The sequence below is a fragment of the Electrophorus electricus genome, chromosome 25 (genome assembly GCF_041902795.1).
Source record: "Electrophorus electricus isolate QZ-2024a chromosome 25, ASM4190279v1, whole genome shotgun sequence".
NCBI lineage: Eukaryota > Metazoa > Chordata > Actinopteri > Gymnotiformes > Gymnotidae > Electrophorus > Electrophorus electricus.
In genome coordinates this window covers 12,395,244-12,410,718 of record NC_137521.1, presented here as the reverse complement: position 1 = coordinate 12,410,718, position 15,475 = coordinate 12,395,244, and the positions used below count along the sequence as shown (strand labels likewise).

General features: G+C 47.2%; 1 protein-coding gene across 3 annotated transcripts; it reads left to right on the top strand.

Moving 5' to 3' along the window:
* Nucleotides 1-7: 7 nt before the first annotated feature.
* On the top strand, nucleotides 8-12,350 carry sap30bp (SAP30 binding protein). 3 transcript variants are annotated; one of them, XM_035522025.2, is made up of 11 exons: nucleotides 8-162; nucleotides 1,251-1,366; nucleotides 4,125-4,169; nucleotides 6,352-6,394; nucleotides 8,997-9,085; nucleotides 10,645-10,736; nucleotides 10,836-10,896; nucleotides 10,984-11,035; nucleotides 11,163-11,221; nucleotides 11,390-11,465; nucleotides 11,796-12,350. In XM_035522025.2, exons 1-11 carry the CDS (start codon nucleotides 9-11, stop codon nucleotides 11,975-11,977), a joined length of 969 nt encoding a protein of 322 aa, XP_035377918.2. In that variant the 5' UTR covers nucleotide 8; the 3' UTR covers nucleotides 11,978-12,350. The 3 variants fall into 3 exon arrangements, with proteins under 3 accessions (XP_035377918.2, XP_035377919.1, XP_035377917.1); XM_035522026.2 differs by having other exon boundaries at nucleotides 44-162; nucleotides 1,248-1,366; nucleotides 11,799-12,350; XM_035522024.2 differs by having other exon boundaries at nucleotides 44-162; nucleotides 1,248-1,366.
* The last annotated feature ends 3,125 nt before the right edge of the window (nucleotides 12,351-15,475 follow it).

Here is a 15,475-nt window from a genome sequence, read left to right as displayed (position 1 = left end):
AACCAAACATGCGCACAACGCATGCGCACAAATACTGTAACCGTAATCAGTGTGCGACAGACGCAATAATGGCGAGCGGCAAGAAAAGCACTCTTCTGTCTTCGCTAGCGGCGTATGGAGACGACTCGGAGCAAGAGTCCGACCCTGAGAACGACGAACAGGGTACTGGTGGTTTGTACTGAAACTTAGTTAAAAATCAAACCTAGATTCAGCTAACGGAGCGTAACTGTAGACGGGCGAAAGCCAAACAGTGACGGGTGTGCTGACGGGTGTGCTGCTAGCTAATGCTACAGCTGGAATACGTTGTTAGTTTTAGTTTTAGTTTTAGTTTTAGTGTTAGTGTTAGTGTTAGGGTTAGGGTTAGTGTTAGGATTAGGGTTAGTGTTAGTGTTAGGGTTGGGTTAGGGTTAGGGTTAGGGTTAGTGTTAGTGTTGGGTTAGTGTTAGGGTTATGGTTGGGTTAGGGTTAGTGTTAGGGTTATGGTTGGGTAAGGTTGGCCTGCATGGCGATGAGAACTGTGGTGTGGGGAATAACTGTTTCTTCCACATGGTTGGGTGAGGGTTAGTGTTGGGTAAGGGGTAGGGTTGGGTTATTGTTGGGTAAGGGGTAGGGTTGGGTTAGTGTTCGGGTTGGATAAGGTTGGACTGCATGGCAATGAGAGCTGTGATGTGGGGAATAACTGTTTACTCCACGTAATTGGGTTGGGTGAGGGTTATGGTTAGTGTTAGGGTTGGGGTCATGGTTAGTGTTAGGGTCGGGGTCATGGTTAGTGTTGGGGTCGGGGTCATGGTTAGTGTTGGGGTCGGGGTCATGGTTAGTGTTGGGGTCGGGGTCATGGTTAGTGTTGGGGTCGGGGTCATGGTTAGTGTTGGGGTCGGGTTGGGTTGGCCTGCAAGGCGATGAGAGCTGTGATTTATTTATTTTTTTCCTGCCTACTGACTTGTTAGGTGCTGGAAAGTGAGCAGTGTGCGCTTTCGCAGTAGCGCCGTGTGTGGGTCTTAAATGCACACGGTTGACATACTAGTTTCCGTCTACTTAATGCAGACAAGTAATCGGGAATCTGGGGTATTTTTGTGTTTTTGATCTTTTGTAATTTCTCTAATTCACTAGCTCTAAGATCTTAACTTGGTAGATGGGATATTGAAAGTAGCGTATTGATGTCTCTCAGCTGTAAATCACACACATGATTTTAATAGATCTGGTACAGGGTGTCTGAACCTTTTTCAAGTATAAATGTTCTTGTCCAGCAGAGGCTCATGGTGGACTGGTGTCTGCTGGGTATGGAGACGACGACATCGCGCGCACGGAGGAGCGTGAAGAGAGGTGCTCTGGGAACGAGGACAGCGATGGAAATGACAGGAATTCAGTGAGTTCGTTCATGCGCATGATCACACGACCCATAGTCTTCAGTTTCTGCACATCACATACACACTGACCATTACAGACTCAGCTCCTGTTGCCTTAAAAGGCATTTGGCCTTTCTAGATGTGTGATCGTGGATTGGAGCTCTCAAGGCTACGCTTTTATGCATCGTACAGCATCCAAATGCTCAAGATTTTAAAATATCCATTTTGACAGCATTGACCTTAGGGCACTAATGGTTTTGAACTTTTTAATATAAAGAAATCAGTCAAATAGCTTAGTACCTGCTGAAATCGTTACAGGAGAGTAAATACCTATTCTGGAGCATCTTGTCTGTGGTGCTCTCAGATTTGGTTATGTGGCTTTGTGTGTGGATTATGGTAATGTGTTCGTTACAGTTCAGTGTCATTCTGAGTTAATGCACAGGTACATTAGACTAAGTGAACACAATATTTGCTGATGAGGGTTAATTTTAAGGTAATGAAAAGTAAACATCCAAAATGAAGTGTTTGAAATGAAAAGCTGAAAACAGTATTTAAGGTTTGGATATCACTGTTGAGAAAATGAGAATGGAGCTTTGAGGCTGTAGGGGGTGTCACCTTGGTAACCTGAGCAAACCAGGGTCACCACAGGATCAGCATAGTGTGGTGAAGGGCACCGCTCTGTAGTTCTGTGAAAACCTCCACCCTATAGTGTCACTCTGTAGTTCTGTGAAAACCTCCACCCTATAGTGTCATTCTGTAGGGCTGTGAAAACCTCCACCCTATAGTGTCACTCTGTAGGGCTGTGAAAACCTCCACCCTATAGTGTCATTCTGTAGGGCTGTGAAAACCTCCACCCTATAGTGTCACTCTGTAGGGCTGTGAAAACCTCCACCCTATAGTGTCACTCTAGTACTGTGAACCACTCTATAGTGGATGGGGTCAGCCTTTTTTCTGTGGTTTTGTGACTTTGGATATGAATTAACATGGAGACTCTGAAAGTTTCAGAAAAGTTTGTAATGTTCGTTTTTCATTTTTGAAGAACCGTTTAGAAATTCTAACACTAGTTGTATATATTTATGTTCCAAGTTTGCAGTGCTTAGAACCTACCATACATTTTGTGTGTGTGTGTGTGTGTGTGTGTCCAGTGATGGTTGGTGCTCTGTCCTGGTCTGAACCTCCTCCCCTTCTCCACCTGGTGCAGTCTCCCAGGGGGCTGTGGTTTCTGAGAGTTTGCTGTGTGTAGACTGACTGCCATTTCTCATCAGGTGTGTGTGTGTTAAAGCTTATATCTGTTTGTAAATTGTCCTTGAGTTTGAGAAAGGAACTATATAAATGTAAATAATAATAATAATAATGCCAAATGTGATCGCAGCACAGATGACCAGTGAACCATTAGCAGGGTGGTGGGTGAGGAGTGAAGGCCCGTGTGGTCTGATGAAGAGCGACTCTAGCACACACTGGTGAAAATGTTCACGCTCACAATGATGGAGATGCGTCGGGGCACGCGGTGGATCACAGCTTGCTGTGTATGGGGCTGTGTCGTCACAGAGCGGTCAGACTGCTCGTGCTGACCCCTGTCCACCACCAGGAGCATCAGAATTGGATCGTGGAGCAAAGGCAGAAGATGCCTGGTCTAGTGAAGCATGTTTACTATAAGATCATCTGGCCGGCTGCATGTGTGCCACTTAACTGGGGTGTCAGGACGCACTGAGGAAGATGTTGTGCTGGGAGGGGGTAGCCATTGCATTCCAGCCTCTGTAAGATTCCAGCACAGGCAAACGTCACCCTACTTAATGAGATCTTAATGAACCTAGTCCTATTTACCCAGTAATATGAAAGGTGCGTGCGTCCACCAGCAGGTGGCGATATGTGCGTGCATCCTCAGGTCTTGATCTCACTGCCAGATGGCAGTTGTTCCAGCTCGATGTGTCTGGTGCTCTGCAGTGGGGTGTGTGTTGACAAGTTTAAACTCCATCGAAACAGCACTGAATCATCTGAAGGAGGACAGTCCCAAAACAGCACAAGAGCTACTGTCCAAATATTTTTTGACGTTCCCAGTGCTGAGATGTGTGGGGCTGCGCTTATTTTTATCTTAGGCTTTTATTCCACATGGCATTGTGAGTTATATCCTAACAGGAAAGGTCAGGACCAGACGCCAGGCCAGGCTTAGAGCGTTGCTACTGGAGAGTGTTTTAGGATGAGGTCTGTTTCTCTCTTTTTGTGGTGTGTGTGTGTGTGTGTGTGTGTGTGTGTGTGTGTTTGTGTACGTGTACATTTTGCTCAGCGTCATTTTATCACAGAATACAATTTCCATCCATGTCCCTCATTATTGTCAGTTATGCTAAACAGCAGAGTTCCCTTTTTTGTTTGGTTTTTTTGGGTGAATTTAGAGCAAACTGAGTCTGTCTTATAATGCAGACGTGTATCAGCTTTTCACTGTTTTTGTTTGCGTGTTTTCTGAATACTGCATGTACGCCCCCCGGAGGCCGTGTTCTCTAAACTCTGTCCATGTCTGTTAAACGATGTTCTTGAAGGGTGTTTGACCTGGTACTGTATCTCCTGTTGGTGCCACTGCTCAACAAAAGCTTCGGGTCATGGCACCGTTTTGGAAAGGAAATGGGAAACTTATTTATTTGTGTCTTTTGGCTAAAACATTCCAGCTAAATACTTACTCCCCCCCCCCCCCCCCCCGCGCACACGCACGCACACACACATACACGCCTAGCACAGTAGCCCCCCTGTGGCTTGTGGTGACACTGTTCTTTTCTGTTTTTATAGGAAGTTGGCGATTCTGACTCAGGAGGAACCCAAGATGATTTGAAGGTATTTGGATGCCCTCCAAGCACCAATCCTGACTGTGCAGGGTTCATGGGTCACCTACTCAACACCGTTTTACTCTTACACTCTTCAGAAAGATCTCCGGTCCCCTCAGAAATCATCCCATCTCATACCATTGGACTGTTTGAGTCATGTCCATCCACGTGTGTTTGGTCTAACTGTTTGGGTTCACTGTGCTCATGGACGGCAGCACCAGTAGGCCTAGTTCAGGGAGCGCTGGGGCCTTTTTGGGTTTAATGATGTGCACTTGTTCAAACAAAGAATAATTGAAGAAGGTTTCAGATGTCATCATGCTGGTGTGCTGCCCCCAGGTTCGGCTCCGTGCTGTGCTAATGTAATCTCACAGGTACTTCGTCCCTGAACACAAACCTTCCTGTTGCACTGCAAAACATGCGTGTGAGTGTGACTCCGAATTTGATTCAGATCACATTAACGAAAGAAAGAAATAATGCAACAGTGGTAATCTGAATTAGTAAGCCTCTCTGAAAATGTTAAACCCACACAGACAACTGTTGAGGTTCTGACCTCGAGGTAGCTAGTGTTTATAGTTCTGACCTCGAGGTAGATGGTGCTTCTAAAAAGCTTTTTTTAAACCCTAATCTTTTTCCAGTTTGATAAAGTGCATGCGTAGTTGGACTGGGTTTATGAAGAGTTGCACCAACCCAAGTGCGAGTCGATCTCTCGTCGCCGTGGCCAACTCAAGAATGTGTGTGAGGTGGAGAAGTGTCATGCAGGCGAGTTGATTCATGTGCAGAGATGGTGGTGTGTGGTTGGGCTCTCGCCGAGCTTGTCACGCCCTGCGTTCAGAACACGGCTGGGACTCTGCCTGATTGCTTAACCTTCAGTCATGCCAGAGTTTGGAGATCTCGGTTCATTTGAGGACCTTTCATCAGATATAAAGGGATGATAAATGACCTTGGTGTGAGTAGTAGGATTATCAGTGTTTTTAATGTCTGCAAGCTCCACTATTTTACAGTATTTTGTGGTCTTCTACATCAGTAGTGTGTGTGTGTGTGCAGTCAAACACAGCCTGCTGGCTGATGACTCTCTGTGACCTTTGACATCTGTGTGTGTAACTGCAGAGAAACATATTCATATCCACCAAGTGAAAACTCATTCTGTTCCAGTGCTGATGTCTGGCATGTCTTCCTGGTGTAATAATATACCTGTCTGAGTGTGAGGATGTTGCTCTAGAGTTTTTATAGATTTCGCTGCTTTACTATAACAGGACCTGCTCTTTATTAGTGAGGGGAGGAGCGAGATCTAGAGGGCGTGTGTATCAGGAGGGGGCTCTAGAACGGTGTGCGCGTTGTGAGGTGGGGCTCTAGAATGGTGTGGGGGGCTCTGGAATGGTGTGCCGTGGGGGGTGGGGTTGTGTGTTCTAGAATGGCGCGTGTGTGTGTGGTGGGGGGGGGGGGGCTCTAGAACGGCTTGGGGGCTCTAGAACAATGTGTGTTCTACGTGCTGGGAGTGGGGCTCTAGAACGGCCTTTGTGTGTTGTGAGGTGCTCTAGAGTTTAAGAAACAGTATATGGCTAACCAGTGGACAGCTAGTGGGTGGAAGTTACATTCAGAAACAAAATGTAAATGTAGTTTTTCCCAACCTTAAATAGACCTTGTAGTTCTTCTTACACTGAGTTCAAATCGGCTTTTCTAATTTTTCTATCAAATGTGTTTGTGACAGAGTAATTAAAATTTACATTAGGTATACAGTATTCATAAAAAAGGCTGTTATTGCAGTTACATATGTACAAGCTTACCTAAATTTGACATTTTCTGATTTATTTGGCCTCGGGAGCAGTATATTTACATTATACGACATTTTTTAATCCAAAGCAATTTATAATTCTGACTGAGTAGTTTGAGGGTTAAGGGTCAGGGGCCCAACAGTGGCAACCTGGTGGTGGGGTTTGAACTGGCAATCTTCTGTTTATAAGTCAGGCATCTTAACCACTGTGACACCACTGCCCCCGCACAGTCTGAAACTGCACTTCTCATAACGATCTGAAAATACTGGAACACAAGAAACCTGTGATGGCGAAATTCTGAAAACATTTTGAATACAGCATGTAAAAAAAGCATAATAAACAGATATTTTTTGCAAATCAGTGTTAAGCAGTGTTATGAGCATGTAATTGAGTGTGTGTGTGTGTGTGTTCATTCTGCAGGACATCATAACAGGGGAGAGAAAGGACCCTAATGAGTTGGTCGGTGAGTTTATTAGTCTGTATAATCCTAAATCCATAATTGTATCTAATTGTCACTGCTGGACACTCCGTACACAAGTCCCCCCCCCCCCTTTTTTTTTGAGTCTGGGTTCCTCACAAGGTTTCATCCTCATGCTCTAGGGAGTTTTTCCTTACCACTGTCTCCCTTGCTCACCGGGACTCTGACATTTGTAAAGTTGCGTTGTGTCAATGACTGTTGTACAAAGTGCTTTATAAATACATTAGACTTGATACACCATGTGTGGAATTGTTCCTACTTGTACCCTAGTGTGTGGGTCCATTTCCAGTCATGTGACACACTGCAAGTCTTGGACAGAGGGATGTCAATCAAATGTACTTTTAGAATGTTAGACCACACCCACACAAATGGGCATGATCAGTTCAAACTGTGCTGAATGTAGAGTATGACACTTTGTGTGCGTGTCAAACACAGGATATGATTAATGCTTTGATAAAGGTGTGTGATATGATGAACATTTTCAGCAACACAGGATGTCGTCTGTGCTGATCTCAGTAGCAATAAATGTGTCAGTTTACTGGTCAAGAACAGACTGTTTATCTACTAATACAGTGTATGTGACACACTGTTGAGAGACACACACTCTGGTAGTTTACTGCCTGTGACACACACACTAGTAGTTTAGAGTGTCTTTAATCTGAGTCCTCTGGGCGTCTGTACTGCAGAAAGACGTTTGGTTCCTCCTGGCTGTATTATGGGAGCTGATGGATCAGGCAGTGGTGTGGAATGTTCTACTACCCAAACGGTCCGGTCCCCCCCGTCTCTCTGTCTCTCTGTCTCTTTCTTAAATGTCATCATGCAGGCAGGGGTCCCATGGCAGACTCTTAAAGATTCCCTTTGTCCTCACACAAAGGAAGTGCCGAGCAAGAGTTCTGGAGGTCGTGGTGTCTGTGCTTCTGCCTCTGAGGGGAGGTGTGTGTGTGTGTGTGTGTGTGTGTGTGTGTGTGTGTGTGTGTGTGTGTGTGTGTGTGTGTGTGTGTGTGTGTGTGTGTGTGTGTGTGTGTGTGTGTGTGTGTGTGTGTGTGTGTGTGTCGTGTTGTGACTGGTCAGTGGGAGCACTCTTGGCGCTGTGTTTAACATGCCAGTCTGCTGACTTTCCCAGTGTGTCTGTACTTGCTTTGATAGATTCACCAAGACAACCGTTTTCCACAAGGCCTTTGTTCACGTACTGCACAATATATCTCATCACGATTATATCATAATATCATAGCATTATTATATCATGTAATATCACATCAAGATTATATCACCTAATATCATGATTATCATGTAATATCACATTGCAATTATATCCCGTATCACGAATAAATCAGCTAATATCACGGTTAAATGCAATATCACGATTGTATCGCGTGTTGCAGTTATATTGAGGTTTGCTCTCACTGCGGCACCAGTGAAAGGAACCTAAGCAGCTTTTCTCTAGCTAACGTTTGGACAAAATTAGTAAAATTAATTTCTTTTTAATTTATGTACTTTTTAAAATCCACAGAGCAATAAAGTCACAAAATGAGTGTTGGCTCTTCCGTTCAGATTGATACTGGCAGCTGCACTGACAAAGAAATGCCCCCACACACACACACACACACACCCCCACACACACACAGTTCTAGCACTTTCTGTTTCTGCTGTTTATCTGTCTGCCGGAGTGAAACTCTGAGTGTTTATGGTAATGGTTTTACTTCACAAGCGTGAAACAACACATCAAGTGTGAGCTGAAATAGGCGTGTGTGTGTGTGTGTGTGTGTGTGGGGGGGGGGGGGGGGGGTTAGTGCTTCAGGGCCTGTTTTTCTTCCACCCCTCTTTTCTGGGCAGAATGCCAAATCTAGACTACCACACCCAGCCCAACCGTGTGTGTGTGAGAGAGAGAGCTGAGATAAAGGAGACATGTTTCTGTGTGTAGCTGCTACCTCAGACTTGCCCAGACCAAGAGGCAGAAAAGGTAGAGGGGTGTAGGGGGTGTGTGTAGGGCGGGCAGGTAGGTATGGTGTGGGGGGGTGTAGGGGGGCAGGTAGGTATGGTGGGCGGGTGTAGGGGGGGCAGGTAGGTATGGTGTAGGGGGGCAGGTAGGTATGGTGTGGGGGGAGCAGGTAGGTATGGTGTAGGGGTGTGTGTAGGGGGGGCAGGTAGGTATGGTGTAGGGGTGTGTGTAGGGGGGGCAGGTAGGTATGGTGTAGGGGCAGGTAGGTATGGTGTGGGGGGGTGTAGTTGGGGCAGGTAGGTATGGTGTGGGGGGGCAGGTAGGTATGGTGTGGGGGGGTAGAGTTAGGGTGGGGGGCAGGTAGGGTATAGGGTGTCTAATTGGTCTAATTAATCGGTCTGTGTCTGTTTGGAGCTAATCATTACGTACGCTCCGTTAATGACCTTAAACGAGCTCACATCATCGGTACGTACGCTCTGTTAATGACTTTAAACGAGAATTTTGCTCTCACTACCCCTGGTGTGAGTTCATACTGTGGTATGTTTTAAAATTGGGAAGTTAAAGGTCAAATAATAATGGTGGTCAAATGTTAAAGGTTCTGATCCATCATCCATAGGATGTTTTGTTTGTTTGTTTGTAAACACACAGCACAGTTCTCAGAGAAGGTGAGGAATATGTCTCCTGAAGAGATTCGGATTCCTCCGGAACCTCCTGGGCGCTGTTCCAGCCACCTACAGGTATATCCTCTCTTGCACGTATTTCCTCATCTACAGATAATCAGAAGTGATATTTTATCATTCAGTGATCACCTACAGGCACTGGGGACACAGACAATGCAGGAGGCGGGGCCAAAGTAGCGAGGCAGATTGACAGGTCACTTCCTATTTCAGATGTTTGCTGATGCAGTCTCTAATTTGGCCAGCATGTCCTCAGACTCTTCAGCTGGGCTTCTCATTACGAGTTCTACATTTGCAAACTTGTGTTGTGGCTTTTGACGAGCCCCCCCCCCCCACCCCGCCGACTCTGGGCGCTGTTTCCCCCCTATTCTGTTCTGTTTTAGTTGGACTGCAGGTCACCGTTAACAGTCATAAAGTCGTAAATGTGTTACAGGAGTTTATTGTTTCTAACTTGGCACGGTTGTTCCTTTCATATGAGGTTTTGGACAGAGTTGTGTGTGCGAGTGTGAGTGTGTGTGTGTGGGGGGGGGGGGGGGAGTTTAGTGCTTCAGGGCCTGTTTTTCTTCCACTCCTCTTTTCTGGGCAGAATGCCAGATCTAGACTACCACACCCAGCCCAACCGTGTGTGTGTGTGTGAGAGAGAGTTCTATTCAACTCGGTGTCTGTCTTCTTCTTTCCCATCTTTCCCTCTGTTGTGTTTTTTCCTTTCTCACCATACTTCCCTCCACCCTGTGTTTGCCTGGTCAGGTGTGTGTGGTTTTCACACCTCAGTAGGTGTGTTTGTACACAGGGTGTACGCTTCATCACTGTGACTAACATCCTGGCCCTCCAGCACTGTCTGCTGCAACTCAGACTTGGTCTTGACCTGCTAGCTCAGATTAGCTGTTCCTTAGTTTCCTTGTGATGTCAAACATGGTCAGAGTGTTTTAACCACCAACGTGCATTTTTCAGATCTTCAGGCAAGCTGTTGGGACCAGTCTGACTGACTGTCTATGGCACGTTTCCAACTGGCTTTGGAATCTGGTTGTCAAAGAAGACTCTCTGTATCACACTTGCACAAAGACCCAATTCAGAGACTCTCAGTACATCAACACAGCCATGCAGAAAATGTCTCAAGCACTATTCTCTACTTAGCCTTGATTAAAACTGGAAAATCGCCGTTAGTCGTCTTTATTGTATAAGAATGCAGACACAAATCTGTTTTATTCACATCACAGCAGCTGAAAAAAGTGAGTCAGTATTTAGGGCTGATGGCCTAATAAACTAATTGATAAAATTCTTTTTATTTGTCATGTTTTCCTACTGGTGCGCATTTGGCTGACCCTCTATATTAAGAAATGTTAAAAATGCAAGCATGCTCTGTCCAACATGCAACATGGTAATAGGACTTCCAGAGCCGTTTCGTTGTTATGGCAACTTCAACAATAAATGAAACTTTTATTTTCATGCATGTGCAGAAAGCTTTGTAGCCTAGCTGTGATTGTAGCCTAGCTGTGATTGTAGCCTAGCTGTGATGGTAGCCTAGCTGTGTTAGTTCTCTGAAAACCTTCAGTCCTAAACATCTGGGCCATGAACAGAAATGAGCAGACATGACCTGAAGTGTCATTTGTGTTGTTTAGGAGAAGATCTACAAACTGTACGAGCGGAAACTTCACGGAGACTTCGACACAAACAGCCATATACAGAAAAAGAAAGAGTTTCGCAATCCAAGGTGAGGCCCACGATCAGACATGCCCACAGACACGCCCACAAGTGCGGAGCACTATAAAAGAGTTTTTTGTTTGTTTTGTTTTTATTTTATTTTTTTCAGTATTTATGAGAAACTTATCCAGTTCTGTGGAATCGATGAGCTTGGTACTAACTACCCAAAAGTAAGTCATGAAGTTATTTTTCATACATTTCGTAAAGATTTTAAATCTTGTCCTTTTATTTTCTCATTGGGTGCGTTACCTCCACAGGACATGTTTGACCCCCATGGTTGGTCTGAGGACTCGTATTATGAAGCATTAGGTGAGTCTGGACAATAACCGTCATGGACACACTGCCCCATAAACATGCGCCTAGAGGGTTTCACTTCCTCCTAAATAAGCCCTGCTTGCTTCTTACTGTGGATTTGACCATTTGAATTCATCCCCAGCCAAAGCTCAAAAAGTGGAGATGGAGAAACTAGAAAAGGCCAAAAGAGAGAGAACCAAGGTGACACCCCTGAGGCACTTCCCTGCACCTGCTAGCTAGAACCATAACCAGAGTGCACAGATCCATTACATTCTAGCGTAACGGGTTAAATGAAGGCTAACTCTCCTCATTTACAACCCCTGTGGTGAGTAAAATGTGTTGAGATGGTTGTTGTTATTGTTGTCTCAGATTGAGTTTGTGACTGGAACCAAGAAGGGCACCACGACCAACACAGCAGCTGCTCCCACCACCTCAATGTCAACAGGTCTCAGTCTAGAGCACGTTCAAGACCGTACCGGATACCGCAGACACACAGCCCATTTATTAGTTGTAGTAGTATTTATTTGGTGTTATAGAGATATAACATGATATTGAAGAGTGTTATTATTACAGTTATTTATTACTACTGTTGTTAGCGGTTGGATTATTGTTGTTGTCGATTATACCTTTTTTGTTTACCATGTTAATTTCTTCATCAAAGCTTTGGCAGTATGTGTGGTTTCTCCTGCCAGTAAAGCACCATTGAATAGAATTAGGCCCTTTTGGGTAGAGCTGTGGAAGAAGTGTTCACGGCGTGTGTGTGTGTGTGACCCAGCAGAGGCCCAGAAGAGGAAGAGTAAATGGGACTCTGCGGTGCCCGTCACCCTGGCACAGCCCGTGCTGCTGACCACCTCCGCCACTCTCCCCGCGGTCGTATCCGTCACCACCACGGCCAGCGGCACCAAGACCACCGTCATCTCCGCGGTGGGCACCATTCTCAAAAAAGCCAAGCAGTGAGGGGCCGTGCCGCTGGCCCGCTGGCCCGGGCGGGTTCGGCTCTTCAACAGCCGCCGTTGACGCTGCCGGGAAAACGGACCAAGCTGTTGCGGGACTGGGCGGACTCCGGCCGTTTCGGCCCCGCGGCAGATGTGCTGGCCTAATTTGACCTGTTCCGGCTCAACGCTTTCCTCTCTCTTTTTTTAAATTTTTAAAAATTTTTTTGCATTTCTCTTTTCATTTGAGTTGCGTCGCTGGTTGTCGTTCTGTGGTGTGATTCGTTTGTAGGTGCCTGCACTGTGCAGACGTTTGAGCCCGTTTTGTGTGTTTGTGTTTGTTGCCTGACTAATGTTTTCGGAGTGGGTGAGGAAACCAAATAAATGCATTTTAAGAATCCCAGCAGTTAAAATCTTTACTGCAGAACGCTGAACCTGTGTGTGTGTGTGTGTGTGTGTGTGTGTGTGTGTGTGCGAACATATGCGCGCACATGCGGTGTGTCTGTTCTCCAGGGAAGGTGTGTGTGTGTGTGTGCGTTCTCCAGGGAAGGTGTGTGTGTGTGTGCGTTCTCCAGGGAAGATGTGTGTGTGTGTGCGTTCTCCAGGGAAGGTGTGTGTGTGTGTGTGCGTTCTCCAGGGAAGGTGTGTGTGTGTGTGTGTGCGTTCTCCAGGGAAGGTGTGTGTGTGTGTGTGTGTTCTCCAGGGAAGGTGTGTGTGTGTGTGTGTTCTCCAGGGAAGGTGTGTGTGTGTGTGTGTTCTCCAGGGAAGGTGTGTGTGTGTGTGTTCTCCAGGGAAGGTGTGTGTGTGTGTGTGTTCTCCAGGGAAGGTGTGTGTGTGTGTGTGTGTGTGTGTGTGTGTTCTCCAGGGAAGGTGTGTGTGTGTGTGTGTGTGTGTTCTCCAGGGAAGGTGTGTGTGTGTGTGTGTGTGTTCTCCAGGGAAGGTGTGTGTGTGTGTGTTCTCCAGGGAAGGTGTGTGTGTGTGTGTTCTCCAGGGAAGGTGTGTGTGTGTGTGTGTGTGTGTGTGTGTTCTCCAGGGAAGGTGTGTGTGTGTGTGTGTGTGTTCTCCAGGGAAGGTGTGTGTGTGTGTGTGTGTGTTCTCCAGGGAAGGTGTGTGTGTGTGTGTGTGTGTTCTCCAGGGAAGGTGTGTGTGTGTGTGTTCTCCAGGGAAGGTGTGTGTTTGTTCTCCAGGGAAGGTGTGTGTTTGTTCTCCAGGGAAGGTGTGTGTGTGTGTTCTCCAGGGAAGGTGTGTGTGTGTGTTCTCCAGGGAAGGTGTGTGTGTGTGTTCGTGTTCTCCAGGGAAGGTGTGTGTGTGTGTTCGTGTTCTCCAGGGAAGGTGTGTGTGTGTGTGTTCTCCAGGGAAGGTGTGTGTGTGTGTGTTCTCCAGGGAAGGTGTGTGTGTGTGTGTTCTCCAGGGAAGGTGTGTGTGTGTGTGTTCTCCAGGGAAGGTGTGTGTGTGTGTTCTCCAGGGAAGGTGTGTGTGTGTGTTCTCCAGGGAAGGTGTGTGTGTGTGTGTGTTCTCCAGGGAAGGTGTGTGTGTGTGTGTGTGTTCTCCAGGGAAGGTGTGTGTGTGTGTGTGTGTGTTCTCCAGGGAAGGTGTGTGTGTGTGTGTGTGTGTTCTCCAGGGAAGGTGTGTGTGTGTGTGTGTGTGTTCTCCAGGGAAGGTGTGTGTGTGTGTGTGTTCTCCAGGGAAGGTGTGTGTGTGTGTGTGTTCTCCAGGGAAGGTGTGTGTGTGTGTGTGTTCTCCAGGGAAGGTGTGTGTGTGTGTGTGTTCTCCAGGGAAGGTGTGTGTGTGTGTGTGTTCTCCAGGGAAGGTGTGTGTGTGTGTGTGTGTGTTCTCCAGGGAAGGTGTGTGTGTGTGTGTGTGTGTTCTCCAGGGAAGGTGTGTGTGTGTGTGTTCTCCAGGGAAGGTGTGTGTGTGTGTGTTCTCCAGGGAAGGTGTGTGTGTGTGTGTTCTCCAGGGAAGGTGTGTGTGTGTGTGTTCTCCAGGGAAGGTGTGTGTGTGTGTGTTCTCCAGGGAAGGTGTGTGTGTGTGTGTGTTCTCCAGGGAAGGTGTGTGTGTGTGTGTGTGTTCTCCAGGGAAGGTGTGTGTGTGTGTGTGTGTTCTCCAGGGAAGGTGTGTGTGTGTGTTCTCCAGGGAAGGTGTGTGTGTGTGTTCTCCAGGGAAGGTGTGTGTGTGTGTTCTCCAGGGAAGGTGTGTGTGTGTGTGTTCTCCAGGGAAGGTGTGTGTGTGTGTTCTCCAGGGAAGGTGTGTGTGTGTTCTCCAGGGAAGGTGTGTGTGTGTGTGTGTGTGTGTGTGTTCTCCAGGGAAGGTGTGTGTGTGTGTGTTCTCCAGGGAAGGTGTGTGTGTTCTCCAGGGAAGGTGTGTGTGTGTGTGTTCTCCAGGGAAGGTGTGTGTGTGTGTGTTCTCCAGGGAAGGTGTGTGTGTGTGTGTTCTCCAGGGAAGGTGTGTGTGTGTTCTCCAGGGAAGGTGTGTGTGTGTGTTCTCCAGGGAAGGTGTGTGTGTGTGTGTGTGTGTGTGTGTGTGTTCTCCAGGGAAGGTGTGTGTGTGTGTTCTCCAGGGAAGGTGTGTGTGTGTGTGTGTGTGTGTGTGTGTTCTCCAGGGAAGGTGTGTGTGTGTGTTCTCCAGGGAAGGTGTGTGTGTGTGTGTGTTCTCCAGGGAAGGTGTGTGTGTGTGTGTGTTCTCCAGGGAAGGTGTGTGTGTGTGTGTGTTCTCCAGGGAAGGTGTGTGTGTGTGTGTGTTCTCCAGGGAAGGTGTGTGTTTGTTCTCCAGGGAAGGTGTGTGTGTGTGTTCTCCAGGGAAGGTGTGTGTGTGTTCTCCAGGGAAGGTGTGTGTGTGTGTGTGTGTTCTCCAGGGAAGGTGTGTGTTTGTTCTCCAGGGAAGGTGTGTGTTTGTTCTCCAGGGAAGGTGTGTGTGTGTGTTCTCCAGGGAAGGTGTGTGTGTGTGTTCTCCAGGGAAGGTGTGTGTGTGTGTGTGTTCGTGTTCTCCAGGGAAGGTGTGTGTGTGTGTTCTCCAGGGAAGGTGTGTGTGTGTGTGTTCTCCAGGGAAGGTGTGTGTGTGTGTGTTCTCCAGGGAAGGTGTGTGTGTGTGTGTTCTCCAGGGAAGGTGTGTGTGTGTGTGTTCTCCAGGGAAGGTGTGTGTGTGTGTTCTCCAGGGAAGGTGTGTGTGTGTGTGTGTTCTCCAGGGAAGGTGTGTGTGTGTGTGTGTTCTCCAGGGAAGGTGTGTGTGTGTGTGTGTTCTCCAGGGAAGGTGTGTGTGTGTGTGTGTTCTCCAGGGAAGGTGTGTGTGTGTGTTCTCCAGGGAAGGTGTGTGTGTGTGTTCTCCAGGGAAGGTGTGTGTGTGTGTGTGTGTTCTCCAGGGAAGGTGTGTGTGTGTGTGTGTGTTCTCCAGGGAAGGTGTGTGTTTGTTCTCCAGGGAAGGTGTGTGTGTGTGTTCTCCAGGGAAGGTGTGTGTGTGTGTTCTCCAGGGAAGGTGTGTGTGTGTGTGTGTTCTCCAGGGAAGGTGTGTGTTTGTTCTCCAGGGAAGG